Source organism: Podarcis melisellensis (assembly GCF_964234715.1).
Source record: "Podarcis melisellensis genome assembly, chromosome: 7".
Lineage (NCBI taxonomy): Eukaryota > Metazoa > Chordata > Lepidosauria > Squamata > Lacertidae > Podarcis > Podarcis melisellensis.
This window is the reverse complement of record NC_138539.1, coordinates 63,710,741-63,731,046: the sequence shown is the minus strand read 5'-3', so window position 1 is coordinate 63,731,046 and position 20,306 is coordinate 63,710,741. Positions and strand designations below refer to the sequence as shown.

Here is a 20,306-nt window from a genome sequence, read left to right as displayed (position 1 = left end):
CTACAAGTGAGCACAGTGACGTTTTAGAGCATGCATCCCCAGACTTGGCCCTCCAGATGTTTTGGGACTACAACTCCCATCATCCCTAGCTAACAGGAGCAGTGGTCAGGGATGATGGGAATTGTAGTCCCAAAACACCTGGCAGGCTGATTTTGGGGGTGCCTGTTTTAGAGGAACTAAAGCGTTGGAAGTGCAACTCCTCTCCCCAGTTAAAACCCACAGTGTCTCTGGAATTGTCTCAGATAAAACATGCATTGAACATAGAACACAGGTTGCCTTATTCCAAGTCGCCCCATTGGTCCATCAAGCACATTGTTGTCTACACTGATTGGAAGTGGCTCCCCAGTGTTTCAAATTGGGAAATTCATACCGGGGATTGAACCTGGAAAGCTATGGCCCTTCCCGAAATCATTCTCTCTCACCCTCAAGCACCTCACAAGACTGTAGTGAGCTACCTAGAAGAATGAATATATACAAATTTTGTGAATAACGGTTTGACATTTGAGGTGCTAGACTCTCTAACATTCCAGTATGAAACACATCAGAGTAGAAACTTTTGTACTTGGTAATGGATCGCAAACTTCCAAGTGTGACCGTAAGAACAATGAGCATAAAGAACAATGTGCTTTTTGATTCGTAATGCAGTGCTTCATTGTAGTATAATTGCATTTTTTCAATTAAAAGCTTATTACTCTGCCATCATGGTAAAATAGGATATTAACACTGAAAGTGAATGTCACAAGTGCCATTGGAAGTTCTTTCAATCCCTCTTAATAGCTTTTCAAAACTCTGGCTTAATGTTTCGCAGTGGGTAAGTGTGTAGTTTCAGAAATTATATCTTATATGAGTTTTGCTGAAACTGCCTTAGAAACCCTTTTATGATTTTCTAAAGTTATTTTGAGGCCCGACTGCTTAACTCCTCTACATGCAAAACTTTTCACACATCAACATTCCTGAGATCTCCGTATATAGCCTTCCTTGTCTTATTCTCTGGCAAAGCATCATTTCCTGTGTGCTGGCCATTTTTAAATGGCGGCTGGCTTCAACTACAACTGGGTGGTAGTGAAAAGTCAAGTTTTCCAGTCATGAGGGAAGCACTAGAACCTATGAAGCTGCCTTACACTGCCTAGCAGTGGCTCTGTGGGGTTTCAGGCAGAAATCCCTCTTGGCACCACCTGCAGGATGTGGGGACTGAATCTGTGACCTTCTGCATACAAAGCAGATGGTCAATACAGTAGGACACATGGGCACCCTATTAATGCCCACCCCCCTGTTTGCCTTTTGAAGGGATGTGGGTGGCACTGTGGGTTAAACCACAGAGCCTAGGACTTGCCGATCAGAAGGTCGGCGGTTCGAATCCCCGCGACGGGATGAGCTCCCGTTGCTCGGTCCCTACTCCTGCCAACCTAGCAGTTCGAAAGGACGTCAAAGTGCAAGTAGATAAATAGGTACCGCTCCAGTGGGAAGGTAAACGGTGTTTCCGTGTGCGGCTCTGGTTTGCCAGAAGCGGCTTAGTCATGCTGGCCACATGACCTGGAAGCTGTACGCCGGCTCCCTCGGCCAATAAAGCGAGATGAGCGCCGCAACCCCAGAGTCGTCCGCGACTGGACCTAATGGTCAGGGGTCCCTTTACCTTTACCCTGTTTGCCTTCTTTACTCAGCTGTAACACAGACACATTTTTATTGCTCCCCTCAACCAACCCCTGGACTTCTTTTCGATTTTGCAAATTACTTACAATACTATCTGGCGTTTCAAGGCTTCAATTTAGACAGCTGTACAGCAGCTTCCTGCAGTGCCTGGGGTTCTTTTCAGTCCCGCCTCTGTCTATTTGCCAGTGGTAAACACCCTTTTCTGGAGCTGTTCATGAACTGATGCGTAGAATCAGTGCACGGAATCGGAATTGTGGAGTTGGAAGGGACCACGAAGATCAGTATACCCGAAGGAGCGTCTCCACCCCATCATTTTGCATGGATGCTGAGGTCCAGCGCCGAGGGCCTTCTGGTGGTTCCCTCACTGCGAGAAGCAAAGCTACAGGGAACCAGGCAGAGGGCCTTCTCAGTAGTGGCACCTGCCCTGTGGAACGCCCTCCCATCAGATGTCAAAGAGATAAACAACAAGCTGACATTTAGAAGACATCTGAAGGCAGCCCTGTTCAGGGAAGTTTTTAATGTGTGACATTTTAATGTATTTTTAATCTTTGTTGGAAGCCGCCCAGAGTGGCTGACTTGGGGGGCTTGGCAAATTCACAGGGTCTTCCTTCACTTTCCAAGGTGCTGTGCTGAACTTAAAAAGCTGCTCCGGTTATAGTTCCCTATAAAGACCGAGGAAAGAAGTGGCAAAAGAGAGGTGCTCCACCTCTCTCCAAAATTGTGCTCAAAATGAAGCAAGACTCATTCCCCTCCCAGTCATCTGGCATATGGAGATGAAGCAGGCAAGTGGGGTTCATGCAACCAGATAATGCTTATCCAATAATGCACCCAACCAACATGTGTGCACCCCTTCCTAGTGCCACATAGGCTAAGCCCCATTTAGCTCGTAGGATATGGCAGTGTCAACACCTAGGTTGCTCTAGTTGTTGTCCAAAAGCCACTGACTTTTGGCTCTTTGAGGTTCTGCAGTGTTTTCACTCTCAGCTCTTGATGTGAAAGGAAGCTGTTTCAGTCACCTTGAGGCATTGCTATGCATGCAAGAAGATATCTGTTTTCATTTCAAGCAACTGAACATCTCTATCTCTACCACACCTCTCTCTCTCTCTCTCTCTCTCTCTCTCTCTCTCTCTCTCTCTCTCAAACATAAATTCTTGTTCTTTGAAGATCAGAAAATCAGTTTAAAGGCTAAATGGGTAGACCTGAAGCAGCAGCAGCCCTGCCTACACCCACTGATAGATTACTTTTTTAGTTTTTAGTCCTAACAGTAGCTATATTAACCAGATGTAGCTGCATAAAATGGATGTGTGCACATGCCCTACCATTATATTGGGGAAGAAGGTGAACATTTTTGCTTGCCCGTTGAAGCAGTTCAGGAGCCAGGTCTTTCCATATGTACACATAGAAACATGTGCAGTCTACAACCCTGAATATGCAACGTTTAAAATCATGTGGGGAACCTTCACGAGTTAGGGGAGACTCCCTGCTTTGGAAGAACATCCTCCATCTCCTTGTGGAGGATTTGTAAAGAATCAGAGAATTCTAGTGTTGGAAGGGACCAAGGATCATCTAGTCCAACCCCCGGCGATGCAAGAATCTTTCGCCCAATATGGGGCTCAAACCCACAATCCTGAGCTTAAGAGTCTCATGCTATACCGACGGAGCTATGTTAGATGTCAGGGAAGGCATACTGCCAGCATGCCCTTAGTCTCCCTCACTTGATTCTCATTGGACGAGTGAACTCCTGAATAGGGCTTTCCCCACAAAATTATCTAGCTAAAGATGTAAAGACCCCCCCTCCCTTCATTTACAACTGCCTGCTGTGGTTTGCTGGCTCCCAAATGCCAGACTGGTAAGTCAGATTGAAGGAAGGATGGCAGGTATTTGGCAGGTCAGGGTGGGGAGAGGTTTAGGAGCTCACAGGAATAGAGTAGGTTTAAGAACAGTCCTGTTTACGAACGATTCGGTTTACGAACTCCGCAAAACCGGAAGTAGTGTCCCGGTTTGCGAACTTTACCTCGGTCTAAGAACGGAATCCGAACAGTGGAAGGGCACCGGCGGCAGGAGGCCTCATTAAGGAAAGTGTGTCTCGGTTTAAGAACGGTTTCGGTTTAAGAACAGAGTTCCAGAATGGATTAAGTTTGTAAACCGAGGTACCACTGTACTATGTTCCAGTTTGGGAGGAAATGGCTCAGCTTGCTTCTGAGTTTGAGCTGGGAGCTTGCCCATGACTGGGCTGAATAATCTCCTGGCCTGATCCTGCAAGGCAGTCCTTACGCCCAAGTTGTGTAAGCTCAAGGTAGAGCACATGGCTGTCTTGGACAAAAGATATAATGTCTGAACTGGCATTTAGTTACTACGGTTCTAGAATGTAACTAATGTAACACAAAGCAAATGGGGGAAGTCATACTCTATGGTGACTTTGTGTGACAGTGGCAGACATTTAATTGCATTTTCTCTCATTTATCTGGCTGTCTTTCATCTGGCAAACAATTTCTGATCCAAGGTGAAAGAGAACATGATGGTTTGAGCACACCTCTAGGGCTAACTCGAATGAGAGCTGGCTTGGTCTCCAGGGACACAAGCCACAAATTTCATTTTGCTCCCTTGTGTAACCTTCACCTCAACTGTTTCCTAAATGAACATGAAAATAGATGAGGCTGGATCAGGAATGCTTGAGACACAAAGGAATGATAGAGCAGTCCACCAGCTAAATATACTATGGACAGCCTAAGGGTATCTTCAAACAGGAAACTTAAATAAGTTTGTGTTTTAATCAGTCAGCAATGTAAAGATGAAACCTACATTAGTTAAAAGCTACATTTCATTCCCCCCCAATTTCAAATTTTCTCTGCTGTTTACAACATTCATTTTGTGGCATTAACGCACACAAAAGAGACTCAGATGCATTTCTTGGTGTTACTTGTGAAAATGGTATGAGAACTGTATGGATGCCCTGTTTGTCCTACTTGACCACTGCTGATATTCTTACCTTCTCCAGCTTTGACTAATCCTTTTCATAACTCTTTCCTACTATCAGTTATTTCAGGAAATTGTTTTATCAATTATTTGCCCCATCTAGCTTGAGGTGGGGAACCTGTGGCCTTGAAGATGTTGTTGGGCTAAAACTCCCGCCCCTGATCATTGGCTGTGCTGTCCGGGACTGATGGAAGTTGGAGCCCAACATCATCTGAAGGACCACAGGCTTCCCACTCAAGGCTTTTAGCTCAGTGTTTCCCAAACTTGGGTCTCCAGCTGTTGTTGGACTACAACTCCCATCATCCCTAGCTAGCAAGACCAGTGGTCAGGGATGCTGGGAGTTGTAGTCCAAAAACAGCTGGAGGCCCAAGTTTGGGAAACACTGGTCTAGCTAGAACTATCTACTCACTGGCAACATCTCTCTAGGGTCTGAGGCAGTGTGGTCTGCCCTGGTCCTGTTTTGAGATGCTGGGGACTCAACTTTTGTGTTCAAAGCTTGTGCTTCCCCAGTGAGCTACAGCTCATCCCTCGATGATCCCCAGGTCAAGTTATTTCCTGCTGATCGTCGAAGAATGGATGCTTTTGAATTATGGTGTTGGAGGAGACTCTTGAGAGTCTCATGGACTGCAAGAAGATCCAACCTATCCATTCTGAAGGAAATCAGCCCTGAGTGCTCACTGGAAGGACAGATCCTGAAGCTGAGGCTCCAGTACTTTGGCCACCTCATGAGAAGAGAAGACTCCCTGGAAAAGACCCTGATGTTGGGAAAGATGGAGGGCACAAGGAGAAGGGGACGACAGAGGACAAGATGGCTGGACAGTGTTCTCGAAGCTACGAACACGAGTTTGACCAAACTGCGGGAGGCAGTGGAAGACAGGAGTGCCTGGCGTGCTCTGGTCCATGAGGTCACGAAGAGTCAGACATGACTAAACAGCAGCAACAACAATAATAATATTTGGAAGAACTATGTGCCATGGCATCATCCTGTTCTGTTCTCCTGTGCCTTTTCAATGCCTTTGGCTGGCAGGATTTTCCCCAAGCTACTTTTTTGCTGCATTGTCATAAAAGCACATTGCGGGACCTTTCTCCCCCTGGCGACTCATTGACTGAGCTTGTTGAGGGCTGGAATACCCATCTCCTGGCAGCCATCAATGAGATCGCACCTAAGCGCCCTCTGCGACCCCGCAGAAACTGGGCTCCCTGGTTTACCGAGGAGCTCCGGAAAATGAAGCGGGACCTCAGACGGCTAGAGCAAGTATGGCGGCGTGCCCGTGACGGAGCTTCAAGAACATCTTATAGGGTTTTTATGAAAACCTATGAGATGGCTGTGAAGGCCACTAAGAAGTCCTACTTCTCGGCCTCCATTGCATCCGCTAGCTCTCGCCCGGCGCAATTATTTAGTATAATTCGGTCTTTAACGTCCCTCGAAGGACAGCCAAATTTAAATAACAAATTGACACACAGCTGTGAGGCATTTGCGAGCTTTTTTGCGGAGAAGGTCTTGTTGCTCCGCCATGACCTCCCTGCCAATTTGGATACAATAAAGGAACTGGAGGCCCCTCGACTGTCCTCGGGTCCAGTATTGGACCACTTCGACCGGATATCCCCAGCCGATGTGGACAGACTTCTCCGAGCTGGAAAGCCCACCACCTGTCCTCTTGACCCGTGCCCGTCTTGGCTGATTAGAGCGTGTCCAGACGAGGTGCGGGCCCTCCTGGGGGATATCATCAATTTGTCCCTTGGCACGGGGACATTCCCAGGGGAACTGAAGGAGGCAGTGGTGCGCCCGCTCTTAAAGAAAACATCATTAGATCCTTTAGATCTATCCAATTACCGCCCGGTTTCGAATCTTCCGTTCCTGGGTAAGGTGATTGAGAGAGCGGTTGCTGAACAGCTTGGTGGGTTTCTGGATGAAACATCGGCTCTGGATCCATTCCAGTCCGGCTTCCGCGCTGGCCATGGGACCGAGACAGCTCTGGTTGCCCTAACAGATGATCTTCGTAGACAGCTGGATCGAGGCGGGTCGGGGCTGCTGATTCTTCTAGATTTGTCAGCAGCTTTTGACATGGTCGATCATGAACTTCTGGACCACCGCCTTGCCGACGTGGGGATCCAGGGCACAGTCCTTCAATGGCTGCGCTCGTTTCTCTCCGGTCGGGGACAGAGGGTGGCGCTTGGGGGGGAATTGTCATCGCGCCACTCCTTGGTGTGTGGAGTGCCTCAGGGTGCGATTCTCTCCCCGATGCTTTTTAACATCTTTATGCGCCCCCTCGCCCAGCTTGTCAGGAGTTTTGGGCTGGGCTGCCATCAGTATGCTGATGACACCCAACTCTATCTGTTGATGGATGGCCATCCTGACTCGGCCCCAGACACACTGATCAGATGCTTGGAAGCTGTGGCTGGATGGTTGCGTGGGAGCCGGTTGAAGTTAAATCCTTCGAAGACAGAGGTCCTCTGGCTGGGACGGGATGATATGGGACTGAGGGGGCAGCTCCCATCTCTTGCGGGGGTGCAATTAGTGCCAGCACCGTCCGTTAAGAGTTTGGGTGTAATCTTCGATACCTCCCTCTCCATGGAGGCGCAGATTGCAGCTATTACAAAGGCGGCATTTTTTCATCTCCGCCAAGCTAAGCAGTTGGCTCCTTACCTCTCTCGCCCTGACCTAGCTACTGTGATCCACGCGACGGTCACCTCCAGACTGGATTATTGTAACTCGCTCTACGTGGGGCTGCCCTTGAGACTGACCCAAAAACTCCAGCGGGTGCAGAATGCCGCAGCGAGACTCCTTACGGGGTCTTCGCTGCGAGATCACATTCATCCGGTGCTATACCAGCTGCACTGGCTCCCGGTGGAGTACAGGATCAGGTTTAAGGTGCTGGTTTTAACCTTCAAAGCCCTATACGGCCTAGGACCCTCGTACCTACGGGACCGCCTCTCCTGGTATGCCCCACAGAGGAACCTACGGTCTTCAAACAAAAACACCTTGAAGGTCCCAGGCCACAGAGAGGTTAGGCTGGCCTCAACTAGAGCCAGGGCCTTTTCGGCTGCGGCTCCAACCTGGTGGAATGCTCTGTCACAAGAGACAAGGGCCCTGCAGGACTTGACATCTTTCTGTAGGGCCTGCAAGACAGAGCTGTTCCGCCAGGCCTTTGGTTAGGGCGCAGCCTGACTCCCTCCTCTGGCAACCTTTACAAAACTTTATGGCTGCCATCAATCTTGATTTTAATTAATTTTTATAATGTTTTTATAATGTCGCACTATTTTGGTGTTGTTAGCCGCCCTGAGCCCGGCTTCGGCTGGGGAGGGCGGGATATAAATAAAATTTATTATTATTATTATTATATAACACTCCCAGCCCCCATAATACACCCCCCCAAATTATTTGGATTGCTATGCACAAACAATGCCGTATCCCTTCATGGTTAATCTGGTACTATCAATGACTTGAGGTTTATGAAAAGAAAGGTGCTTGGCTGATTGATCAGTTCAAAGTTCTACATAGTTTTAGTAACAGCCTAATACCAATGAAAGGTATTTTGCTTTTTAGTGCATAAAACTATGTTAAGTAAGTCTAGGTTGTTATTCAGGTAGTGAATACTGCCTGATGAACTATGTTGAAAGGTCAAAAGTAAAGACATGTCAGGGAAGAAGGGAAGAATGATGAATTGTTGGCAGCACTCTCATCTGCATTTGGAACATGGCCAGTAGGCTAAATATTATATTTAAAGAGGTCAACTTTTATTCTTATGTCTTCTGATGAATGCCTTTGAATTTTCAGTATAAAATTATTATTTGTCAGAGTACGTTGATTCTGCTTGTATTTGCTACCTGGTTTCTTCTTAACAGCTGGCGTCATTCTGCAGTCACAGAAAAGGTTGAAACAATGGGCCCATTCCAACACTCAGGCTGATGTGATGGTCGTGTGCAGGGTAGAGTGAGTCCAGGCATTGGGGGAGGTGACTCATGGTCACTGTAACGCGATATCACACATGCACAAAATTGATCTGACTAATATCTGTGATCTTAACATCACTGTTTGTAGGTTCACTTCTGTTTTCAAATGCCTGGGTCCACATGAGTTCATTTGTGTGGTGGCAGCCAAGCAGACCCATGAGCTGAGGTGATTAAACATCAACTGTTTTCTAACAATAAATATATTTGCTTATTTTGAGGCCTACCTTGATGACTCAAGCTTGAAGCTCATAACTATTCTTTGGGTGGTCACTGAGCACCAGATTGGCTGCTATGTTTGAAGTAATCAACCAATTAAGCAGATGCTGTTCAGCAAATGGAGAACTATCATATTTTAGCTCTACCACCTACTGGACCAGACGTGTCCATCCAAATAAAAAGGAAGGCTTTACTGCTATTGGTCAGTCACAGGTGCTTTTACAGGTGCTTTTTGTGATTCATAAATCTCCATTGAACACTCTTCTTCTGTCTTCCCTCTGAGTCTAGCTAAGGCCTTGGAATATTTGACTAATTTACTTTTAACAAGCTTCATTAAGCATATCAGCACCTCTTGCCACATGCTATAAGGTTGCATCTAGAAACCAGCTACCTCCAGCAGTCAGAGTCCTTTTGCAGGCTCGACAACCAGCAAGGCAAGCATCAGCTGTACCCATCACCAAGCTGACTGCTTCTAGTCTAATTATACTACAGGGATCAATAAGTGAGACGGACTGGGAATCCCACAAAACCAACAATGGCTGGGAAGATGCTTATCTGAAACCTTGGAGAGCTGCTGCCAATCACTGTAGACCAGATTAGGCAACTTGGCTCCCTCTTGGTGTTCTGGACTGTCATTCTCATCATTCCTGGCCATTGGCCACACTGACAGGTGCCGATGAGAGTTGTAGTCTGGAGCATGGGGGAGGGGGCAACCAGAATGCTTTCCTCTGGTATTGGCTGTTGGTATTCATCTGATGGAATGCGGGTGGCGCTGTGGGTTAAACCACAGTGCCTAGGGCTTGCTGATCAGAAGGTTGGCGGTTCGAATCCCTGCGACAGGGTGAGCTCCTGCTGCTCGGACCCTGCTCCTGGCAACCTAGCAGTTCGAAAGCACGTCAAAGTGCAAGTAGATAAATAGGTACTGCTCCGGCGGGAAGGTAAACGGCGTTTCCGTGCGCTGCTCTGGTTCGCCAGAAGCAGCTTAGTCATGCTGGCCACATGACCCGGAAGCTGTACACCGGCTCCCTTGGCCAATAAAGCGAGATGAGCACCGCAACCCCAGAGTCGGCCATGACTGGACCTAATGGTCAGGGGTCCCTTTACCTTTATCTTTATTCATCCTGACAGCAGCAAGAATTCTTTTGGCAAAGTATTGGAAGATGCAAGAACTACCTACTCTGGAAGAATGGCAGACAAAGGTGACAGACTTTATGGGATTGGCAGAGATGGCCGGCAGAATCCGCGACCAGGGGAAAGAGAGGGTGGAAGAGGATTGGAAGAAATTTAAAATATATCTTTAAAATTGTTGTAAAATTGAGGAATGTTAAGATGTCAAGGGGTAAGAAGTAGAGAATTACAGCTGTAACTAACAAATTTAAGGAAATTTAATGAAAAGGAAGATAATTAGATAAATTGACTAAAGGGTTGCTAAAGAATTTTGGAATAAGGATGCAGCGAAAGGGAGGTAAGGGGAAGTCGATATATGTTTAATGTTGTGTATGTTTTTGTTTTGTGATGTGTCTGTTTTTTATTATGTGTTTGAAAAATTAATAATTTTTTTATATAAATAAAAATCTTTATTCATCCTGATGGATTTCCTATAGTCTTTTACAAAGACTAGTAGTAGTGAAGACAAGTTGTATACAGGGAAATATGGAAGACAGTGTATGGTTATGATTGCCACTCCATCTCTGAAATGCATGGATTAAATTCTTCATTATTGTCTTCCCCTCCCCCTTTTTAAAAGAAAGGTCTCTGGAATTTTTGACAATAGCGGAACAGCATTCCAGTAATTTAAAATGTTGGTATTTCACACCATTTCACTTATTAACAAATGTGATTGATGCTCAAAGTGGGCTTGTAGTGATGAGTGGAGATCGAATGTCAACACATACCGTTGTGCTTTTCTTTTGAGATTTGCTGACAAGCCTCATACTAGATAGGAAAGGAGCAGGCAATTAAGAGCTGCCTGCCAAGTTTGTTTTTGCTTGGCTTTTTTTTTGTGTGTCTTTCAATTATATTTTGGATAATGATAGACGAGATGCAACTTGATGATAAGGGTGAGTCTTAAAAGGCACAGTGGTCCCTTTAGCGTTTCACATAATTTCTAGTAGGAAATAAGATTGCATTAATTGCCATTACACTGTAATTATAGAATTATGGGAGTCTGGCATTTCATTTGTCATCCATTTCTTTAAACGGCGGTGATGATACTTATCTCTGTAGTTAATCTAGGTGCCCAACAGCACTGCCAACAATGATAATTATTTGCAAAGTTGCTTTTTTTGCTTGAGTTATCTGGAGCTACTTGCTTACTAACCTGGTAGTAGTAATAGTGCTAATCTAGAGGTGTTTCCCATTGTCTGGATTTTGTGGGTTGATCTATGTGGGCTGATCCACGTGGACCACCTTTCTTCACAGCCACGCAGCACACAGAGAATATCAGATGTTTTAACGAACAAGCAATGCAACAGATGTCCCAAAAAGAAAAAGGCATCTGACCACATGTGGGGGGAAAACAGCCTGATTGCCAAAGCAAGCAATTGGCAATATTGAAAGAATGGCATCCTGGTAGTCAAAATTCAAATAGGCCTAGGCCGTCCTTTCCTCCAGATATTTCCCAGGTGGGACTGGGGGGGAAACGAAACTGGAATTCCACCTGTTATGTTTCCCTCCTACCTAGAGAAGAGTGACTTGCAGTGCGTTGGTCAACCAAGAGAAACGGGGTCCTCTGCTTTTCAAATTTGCCAGGCAGGATTTCAAGCAGCCTTTCATCTGCATCCGCTAATTGGCTAATGTGGCGTTTGCCCTCTCATTATGGAGATGTCGTACTGGGGGGAGAGAGAAAGGGTTAATAGACTGACCAATAAGAAAGCCCAGGGGCGAAGCCTAACTGTTTAAGGCACAACACGGTTTTGGCAGTTAGTTCAGTTGGTTTCTTGTGGGTGGGAGGCATGGGAGTCAGAGACAGAGGGGAGACAGAGAGAGTGAATTGGATTACAGTGGTACCTCGGGTTAAGTACTTAATTCGTTCCGGAGGTCCGTTCTTAACCTGAAACTGTTCTTAACCTGAAGCACCACTTTAGCTAATGGGGCCTCCTCCTGCTGCTGCACCGCCAGAGCCCGATTTCTGTTTTTATCCTGAAGCAAAGTTCTTAACCTGAAGCACTATTTCTGGGTTAGCGGAGTCTGTAACCTGAAGCGTATGTAACCTGAAGTGTATGTAACCCGAGGTACCACAGTGTTTCAAAGTATTTAGAACTTGTTTGCATTCACAATAAACTGGAATCTTTGTTACAACCTGACTGGGTCTGAAAATATTACCGGAGAAACCTGGTTGGTGGCAGTGGAAGAAATAAGCCGTGGTGGTGCAGGGTCAATAGGGAACGACTGGGAGCTCTGTGCGAACGCCACAGCTGCCACTTTGGAAACAACGTGTTCAGTGGAAGGTTGCTTTGTGACTTTGGTTTGATCTGGAAAGGTCACCTTCCAACCTTGACCTTCAACCTGTACCTGTACATTGCTCTGGGATTTTGCTTGTGGTCTTTCCATACGGAGAACAATAGGAGAACTAACTGCACTGTGTTTGGTCCATTAGTTTCCTCTGCAGATTTTGTGCTCTTCATTGTGAGGTACTGGAGCTGGTGGAAGTTAATAGTTTAGCAACTTCCAGAGGGCACCATGTTAGCTACTCCTGATCCATATTTCCTTTCTTTGGGATGAGCCATAAAATTAGCAGGCATGGCTGATTCTTTAAAATGTTCCCTCATGTGAACTATTTTTGGTTGTGTTTTTTTTTTTAAGGAAACACAGTTTTTCATTTATGTATTTAATATGCATTTATTTAATTGATTTATATCCCACCTTTTAGAATACCAATCTTACTATTGCCTTTATTCTCCCCTTAAGGCCTTGTGTGTTTTTCTTTGTGTAATTGCAGCTGGCGCAGAGAACAAAATCGGCTGGGCGTTTGGCCTGGGGTTGGAGAGGCTGGCCATGATCCTGTACGGGATCCCTGACATCCGACTTTTCTGGAGCAAAGACGAGCGTTTCCTGAAACAGTTCCACGTGCCTCACATTAACCAAAGAATACAATTCCAGGTAAGATTGAAACGTTGGAACAATGTTAAAGGAAAGTGAGAGTTTGCAGAGAGCAATGCCTGGAAGTTCTGCTTCCCTTTGTTTACAGCAGCATTGTGATGCTCCCATCCATTTCAATGGCGGCCTATTTATAGCATTTCTAGCCCACTCCCACCCCCCAGGAGCTCAAGGTGGCATACATAGTTCCCCTTCTCCTCATTTAGTCCTCACAACAACCCTGTGAGGTTAGGCTGAGAGGAGAGACAGTGATTGGCCCAAGGTCACCCAGTGAGCTTCCTGGCTGAGTGGGGATTTGAACCCTGGTCTCCCAGGTCCTAGTCCAACACTCTAACCACCACACCACACCATAGCTGTCAACTTTTCCCTTTTCTTGTGAGGAATCCTATTCGGAATAAGGGAATTTCCCTTAAAAAAAGGGAAACGTTGACAGCTATGCACCACACTGGCTCTCTATGTAGGCATCTTCATGAGGAAGAGGCAAGTTGCTCATTCTTAATGCAAAGGCAGCTTATATCCTATATCCTGAAGCAAACTTCATTTGCTGAACATTTTTAAGGTTAACTTTTGAATCAGTAGCATTTGCAAGCAGTCTGTATGTGCAAATTCATCTCAGCTTTCTGTAGGTGGTGGTAAAAAAACAAAACACACACACGTGTCTCTAATTTTATTGATTTCACCTAATCAATATTAACTGAAAAGGGCACAGAGGTTTTACTGCCACATGCTGTGTGCACTGATTTCCAAAAATGGTTAGGCTACCAAGAAGTCTCAGGCTTGTTGATTTGCATAAGACATGTGGGAAAGAGCTTGCGATTCCAAAAGGAATCTGCCCATCTAGTTCTGCTTAAACAGCTTTGAGAAGAATTTGCAAGTGGGAGGCCTGGGAGAGAAGCTGGAAGAGTAAACAAATCTGGACAAATACAAGTATCACAGATTTATGCGATGATGCTCCAGCACTCGGTTTTTGTGGAAAGTCTTGGGAGCTCCACAGCATGGTGCAATATGTTTCCTAATCACAACATTGGGAGTTGCTTAGCTTACATGGCTGGAGCCAGCACACAGCAAAGGTGGGCAACTGCCCAAAGCTCATGGATATGTGCAGAACTCACTGAGCCAAGCCCCAGATCCAGTGTGGATTAATAATGGCAGAATGGCACAGGCTTGGGGGTGGGGTGCCTTGCCTGGATCAGGGATAACAACCAACTGCAGTCTTTGGCTCCAAAGGCTAGAGCACATCTGAAACTAGGCTCACAATGCATCATCGCCTCATGCTAAGAGCTGGGAAGGAGGAGAAGGGTGAACCGCAAAAGATATGCAAAATCGTCTGAGAGTGGCCTTGAAGCTAATCTCCAGGTGGCAAGAACATGTTATCTGGACTCATGAGGTCCAAAGGGGTAGGAGGGAACATAGCAATGATTCGACACAATGCTATTTCAGATGGAAAGGAACTGCAGTGAAATAATAATCCCTTCGAGGTGCAAAACTAGTGCAATATTGAAGAGGGACCAGGTGGCAAAACAGCATCCGAATGAGTAGATCGCATCCTTTCCTCCGATCTGAGACACCACTTCTGCAGCCTTGCCACCACCATCACTGCCCCTGATCAGAGATAGTCGACCTGGAGGCATTTCTGTTCAGCCCAGTTGTGCTATAATGCAGGGATGAGGAACCTCTGACCCCACAGACCATTCTTGGCCCACCATGAGGTTGAACTTGGCCTGTGAGGCCACTTTCCCCAAACCACACCAACCTGTCCTTTGGCTGACGTCACTGGGGAATATCAGCTTGAGCAGGGAAGGGATTCCTTCTGCTGCATGCTGTTTTGCAAGCACATTCTCTGCGGGGAGCTCACTGGCGAAGTAGACCTCTGCAGCAAGCAGGATGAAACCCTTGCTCATCAGCTGCGCAGCAGAGTGTCCAGCGCTCCTGGGTTCCTATGGGAAACAAGTTGGCAAAGAAGACCTCTCACCCTACCCATGTGGACCCACTATGATGGGTGGATCACCCACCTGTCAATCACTAGACACCATCATGACATCAGATGATGGATTAGGGGGTGGGGCTGGCCATCTGTCAAAGTTGGCCCATGAGGTTGTGGGAAGACGAAGATCCACCAATGCTAGAAAATGTTGCAGTTCCACTCAAAAGCATTAGTATGCTGGTCCTCCTATAACTTCTCTCTCTAATACATACGCAGGATCAAGGAATCATTCATGAAGTTCCTTGCTTTGGGTGGGCTGTGGGCTGCATGCTTTCACTGTGATGTTGTCATGTCCCAACGCAGGCGAATTAGAGGTGCCACGACAAATTTAAAGATTGGGATGTCGCTGTGTCCATGTTGTACAATGCAATGATACATGAGGCCACTGAGAAATCAAAACCTTATTTGGGTATATTCGGAAACCCCAAAATACTCCAAATTGGTGAGGGTGAGGAATTGCTTCCTCATCTGTACTGTTCGTTTCAGGACAAACAACTATGTGTGCACAAACTAGCCATTTCAGCTCATTCAACATCAATGTGAAGTTGAGATAGACCTGATGATGTTTTTAGTAGCTCTTTTCCTCTGTGTAATTTACGTTTGCGATCTGAGTTTATGATTAGCATTTTTCCACGATTAAAAAAAAAGTAAGTAGCTTCCATGGGTTCCGCATTCTTTGAAATTTTTCATCTTTATAGGGTAATGATGCCTAAATAGTTATTCATTCATTATGTTTACTTTTTAATAGCACATCTATTAAAAGCAGCCATGCAGCTATTAGTAAGCAAATTGAACTTGGATGCCTAAAATAATGAGGTTCAGCCTGTGATTTGATTTATTGGCTCATTAGCTTGATTGTAATTGAGGATATGTATGAAGTGAGTATATCTGGGTTTGCATATACTTGTGAGAGTATCTAGGTATGTACCAAAGAATCCTGAGCCTTATACATCGGAAGTAAGATATATTATTGTAGAACTGAATTATTTGGCTGCAGTTTCTGTCTGTAGGATTCAACTCAGTGAAAATGTATTTTGCACGTGTGCCACTTGGTTCTATAAAGTCGTGAGAACTCTTCAGGCAACCTAAAGTACATTTAAGCACACATTCCAAACTGGGGGTAAAAGACAGTCAGCACCAGTCATATTTATATGGTGGCATCCAATTGACCTCTACTGTGGGTTTCTGTGAGTGAACTTAGTTTTGTAAATGCACCTCGCATACTGTCTGATTGTGACTCAGGACCAAATCCATGAAGTTAAATGCACATTCTTTCTTCACGGGATTGTTGTCTTGTGGAAAAGGTGGTTGGGGGAAACTTTGAAAACTGCTTTGGCATGGAATGATGATTTGTGGTATGGACATGCATCAAATCATTCAAAAGATTAGTTTTCTATTCCAAGATCACTGAAAAGTCAAGTTGTAGACAGTATAGAATGGCCTTATGGTTGAACACTGCTTGATATAGCTGCTGTAAGCAATTTTTATTTTATTGGCTGGTATTAAAGGATTAAATGATAAACCATTTTTGGTTCTCCTTATGTGTAACAGAGTACAAACAAGTCGCTGACTCTGCCCTTTTACCCCCAGTTTGATGCTTATTGCAACAGATTGTTGTTCAAGATTGTTGTTTCAATAGGTTTTATGGCTATAAAGAATCATTTTTAAAAAATTTCATTTAGCCTCTTTTATCCCTCAAATCATTTCATTTAATTTGATAATGATTTGGGAACAAGCAACTCTGAGCCCACTGAATAGAGTGGAATTAAACCCACCAAGTAAATATGAGAAAATGATACATATGACTTTGCTAGCTCCAAACTTCCTCCTGGATTCCTGTGGGGTCCTGTTCTCACAGATGCAACTCAAAACAAGCTTTCTGGATAACAAACTGTGACATGCCATTACTACAGAGTATATGGCCAAGGAACCATTTGAAAGAGGCATCTCATGAGTAGCTAACACTGGCTGTACTTGCATGTCATGGTAAATCACAGTTACTGGTTTACTGTGAATGTTTAGACAGCTTTCTCTTCACTCCTCACATGAATAGGAACTATGAACCATGGTCTCTGGCTTAGCAGTATATCCAAACTGAAGGCTGTGGTTTGTTTCACACTCCTAACAAAACATGATTTGAAGCCAAGGTTTGTTCTTGGCTTACCAAATGTGGTTTCTTTGACTGAAACAAGTTATAGTCCTTGGTTTGGACATAGTGCTAAGCCAGATATTGTAGTTTGTTGCTGATGCTTAGGGGCAGGGGAGTGAAGCAAGTGCATTCTCTCAAGTCTCAGTAAACCATAGTTTATCATGACCTGGGCATGTCAGTTGTCAAAATCACTCCTTTGTCAGTTTCTGCTAGCTAGCTAGCACAAATCACATATTACACTATTGGCAGATGTTACGGCAGTGTTTCTAATCGTTTGTTTTGAAGCAATAATTCATTATTAGCACAAAATAGTTATTTTTAAATGCCCTTCAGAAGCATTTTTAAAAGATTCAGGAGCAATTTAAAATGCTGTTTAGCAAGCATTTGAAAATAAAAGACAGCGCTGAAATTGAAAGGCTTAGCAAACAATCAAAATCACAATGCAGCAGTCCAGCAAACATCCAGATCGTGACTTAGAGTCCAGTTTTGTTCAGAGTTAGGTGTTGACTACAGGAAAAATGCATAACACAAAGATTTCAGTCCTGATTTTGATGAAATTGTATTTATACTGGTTTGCTCGTAAGAATTCCATTCAGTATTCTTTCTGGGAAAATAAAACCCCTAGATGTGCTTTAATAGGGAGCATATCATGTAAAATTAGCAGACGTCCCAACTGTTCCTAAGAAATACACGACTTAATAATGATTGACCAGATGCTATCAGGAATGAAAAGCCTTCCTTTAAAAATGCAACCATAATCTAAATGAAACCTACGTTTGCAAGAGGGAACTGAAGCAATGCAATAAGCATCGTGTGAGCGCAAACAGGGCCATTTGCTGCCCTCCAACCTCAGCTGCTCTCCATTGCGCAAGTTGTCATCCTCCGTGGGCAGTGGACTCTATGCACAGAGGGTAGAAATGAATCATAGTAACGGAAGGAAAAGGGACACGAGTGGCGCTGTGGGTTAAACCACAGAGCCTAGGGCTTGCCGATCAAAGGGTCGGTGGTTTGAATCCCCGCGATGGACTGAGCTCCCGTTGCTCGGTCCCTGCTCCTGCCAACATAGCAGTTAGAAAGCACGTCAGAGTGCAAGTAGATAAATAGGTACTGCTCCGGCGGGAAGGTAAATGCCGTTTCCGTGTGCTGCTCTGGTTTGCCAGAAGTGGCTTAGTCATGCTGGCCACATGACCTGGAAGCTGTACGCCGGCTCCCTCGGCCAGTAAAGCGAGATGAGCGCCACAACCCAGAGTTGGCCACGACTGGACCTAATGGTCAGGGGTCCCTGTACCTTTACCTTTAAGGGAAGGAAGCGAGACACTGGACTGGCAGCACACCTTAGCCAAGAATAAAGGTGGCACCTAAGTTTCCTGGGTACCATTAAGCATCACATGCAGATAAACATTGTAGAAGCAGTTCCTCCTCAGCAGAGGTCCAGTGCCCTATGATGGGTCAGGGCCAATTGCAGCCAGTTGCAGCAGCCCCATCAGGGCCTCCCCTTCTGATTATAGGGGAGTTACTTCATTCTAAGGACTTGGTTGAGTCAATATTAAGCCCAGGTGTCAGTCACCCAAAAGTTCTAAAGAAATTGCACCAGATCGTATCATCCCTTCTATCCTAGATGAAGTTTGTTATGTTGTGTCCCTTGGAATAGCTAGTGTTACGAGATCAAAGGAAGGTATCAATTTCTGGTGATTTCTCTGCATCTGTATCTTTGCGCATCACAGATTCCCAAGTATGTTTATAACTGAAGCAGGAAGGTTTATGCTTTAACTTTTAAGGTACACTGTGCTGTCCTGCTCTGGCCAGGCACATATTTAAAGGTGCCTTGCTGAACATAAATCTACTTTATGTAACTCTGTTTGTACCAAGTTTCATTTCACAGTTAACTTGTTTCTCTCCAATAAGACCATTGTGGTTGCTTCTCATAGCAGAACAGATGGTAGAGTACAAGAAAAGCCCAAATTTTGTAAGTAGCTAAAAACCCATCTTGTATTTCTACATTTTAAATAAAAGGGTTCTTCATTTCTTTGCCCAAATGTACCAGCCAATGGACACATGTTGAAAGCTGTTTGTATCTTAAGTGACCAAGACCTTCATTTATTTCTGAGAAACCCCCAATATACTCTCACATAAATCATTTATTACCATCTGTTATTAATTATTAGCTTTCCTCCTGCTTATAATGAAATCCCCCCCATTGCCCCCATTTCCCATATGCTATTTCCTGCGTTCTTTTAGTCAATGCTAAGTCCAGCTACATTACAGGCTAGAAATCAATGATCCCCCCACAATTTCACCGCCGCAATTTATATATTTTTTTGGTGTTAGCTTCTGCAATAAGGCAGGATATAAACCATGCTTTTAATATTAAAAAAAAGTCACGATCACATCTCTAAGGTGTTTTTTATTCCTTTTCCTTTTGAGAATGTGTGCTAGGGTTGTCCATATTTTAGTGAAGAAGTAACCCAGGTCTGAAATTCCAGGAAGAATGAGTGCATATGATTAGGAAATGCAGAAAGCTTGTTATCAGAACAGCAGGAGACAAAAGAAAAATCAAATGTATCAAAGTTCAGGTCCAATTCACAAAGAGACAATATATTAGTGCTGTATCAACGTTCTCTAAATTTGATATGTGCTTTGAAAGGAGCACAATTGATGCAGACTGACAGATACTGAAAAATACTCAACATGCCAAATGTTCACACGGCTGTGCTGCCCCTTCGTTCCCTTGGCTGTTGCTTCATCATGGTGTTGTTTTCCTTCTACTCTCCCTGCCAATTACCCTATTTGCCCTCACTGCCCTTCAATTTGTTTGGATATTTTTTTTTTTTATCCAAAAAGCAGATTCTGTACATTCTAATAGAATGTCGATCCATTTTGTTTCAAGTGATAATCTTACCTCTGGATTCAAAATAAATATACACACATTCAATTCCAGTGGCATAATTCTGTGGCATGGGTAATTCTTTATTCTCAAAGACAAAACCAAATCCAACTGTGGTTAAGTCCTAATGCTTCCTTAAGTAGTACCTAAGGAAAGCCGGCCCCTTTCAAAAAGTAAATGTGCCACAGTGCAGAATGCACTCTAAATTTTTATCCACTCAAGTGTTTTGCCTCTGAGACTTCTTTCAGCAAACAGCTCATAAATGAATACATACAAAAAAATGAATCCTTGACTACATAAAGCGTAGTCTTTATTATTATTCCGAAAGGTAACGTATAATGGTTGCATTGAATGCTTAAGTAATCCATAGAGCAATTTCTGTTGCTGAGATATAT

General features: G+C 44.6%; 1 protein-coding gene across 3 annotated transcripts in view; it reads left to right on the top strand.

The window, feature by feature from the left end:
- FARS2 (phenylalanyl-tRNA synthetase 2, mitochondrial) overlaps nucleotides 1–20,306 on the top strand; it is a 204,330-nt gene that overhangs the window by 113,680 nt on the left and 70,344 nt on the right. For all 3 annotated transcript variants that reach the window (XM_081918266.1, XM_081918264.1, XM_081918265.1), the window contains one exon: nucleotides 12,737–12,897. In XM_081918266.1, coding sequence (XP_081774392.1) covers nucleotides 12,737–12,897 — 161 coding nt within the window. The remainder of the gene's footprint in view (nucleotides 1–12,736; nucleotides 12,898–20,306) is intronic.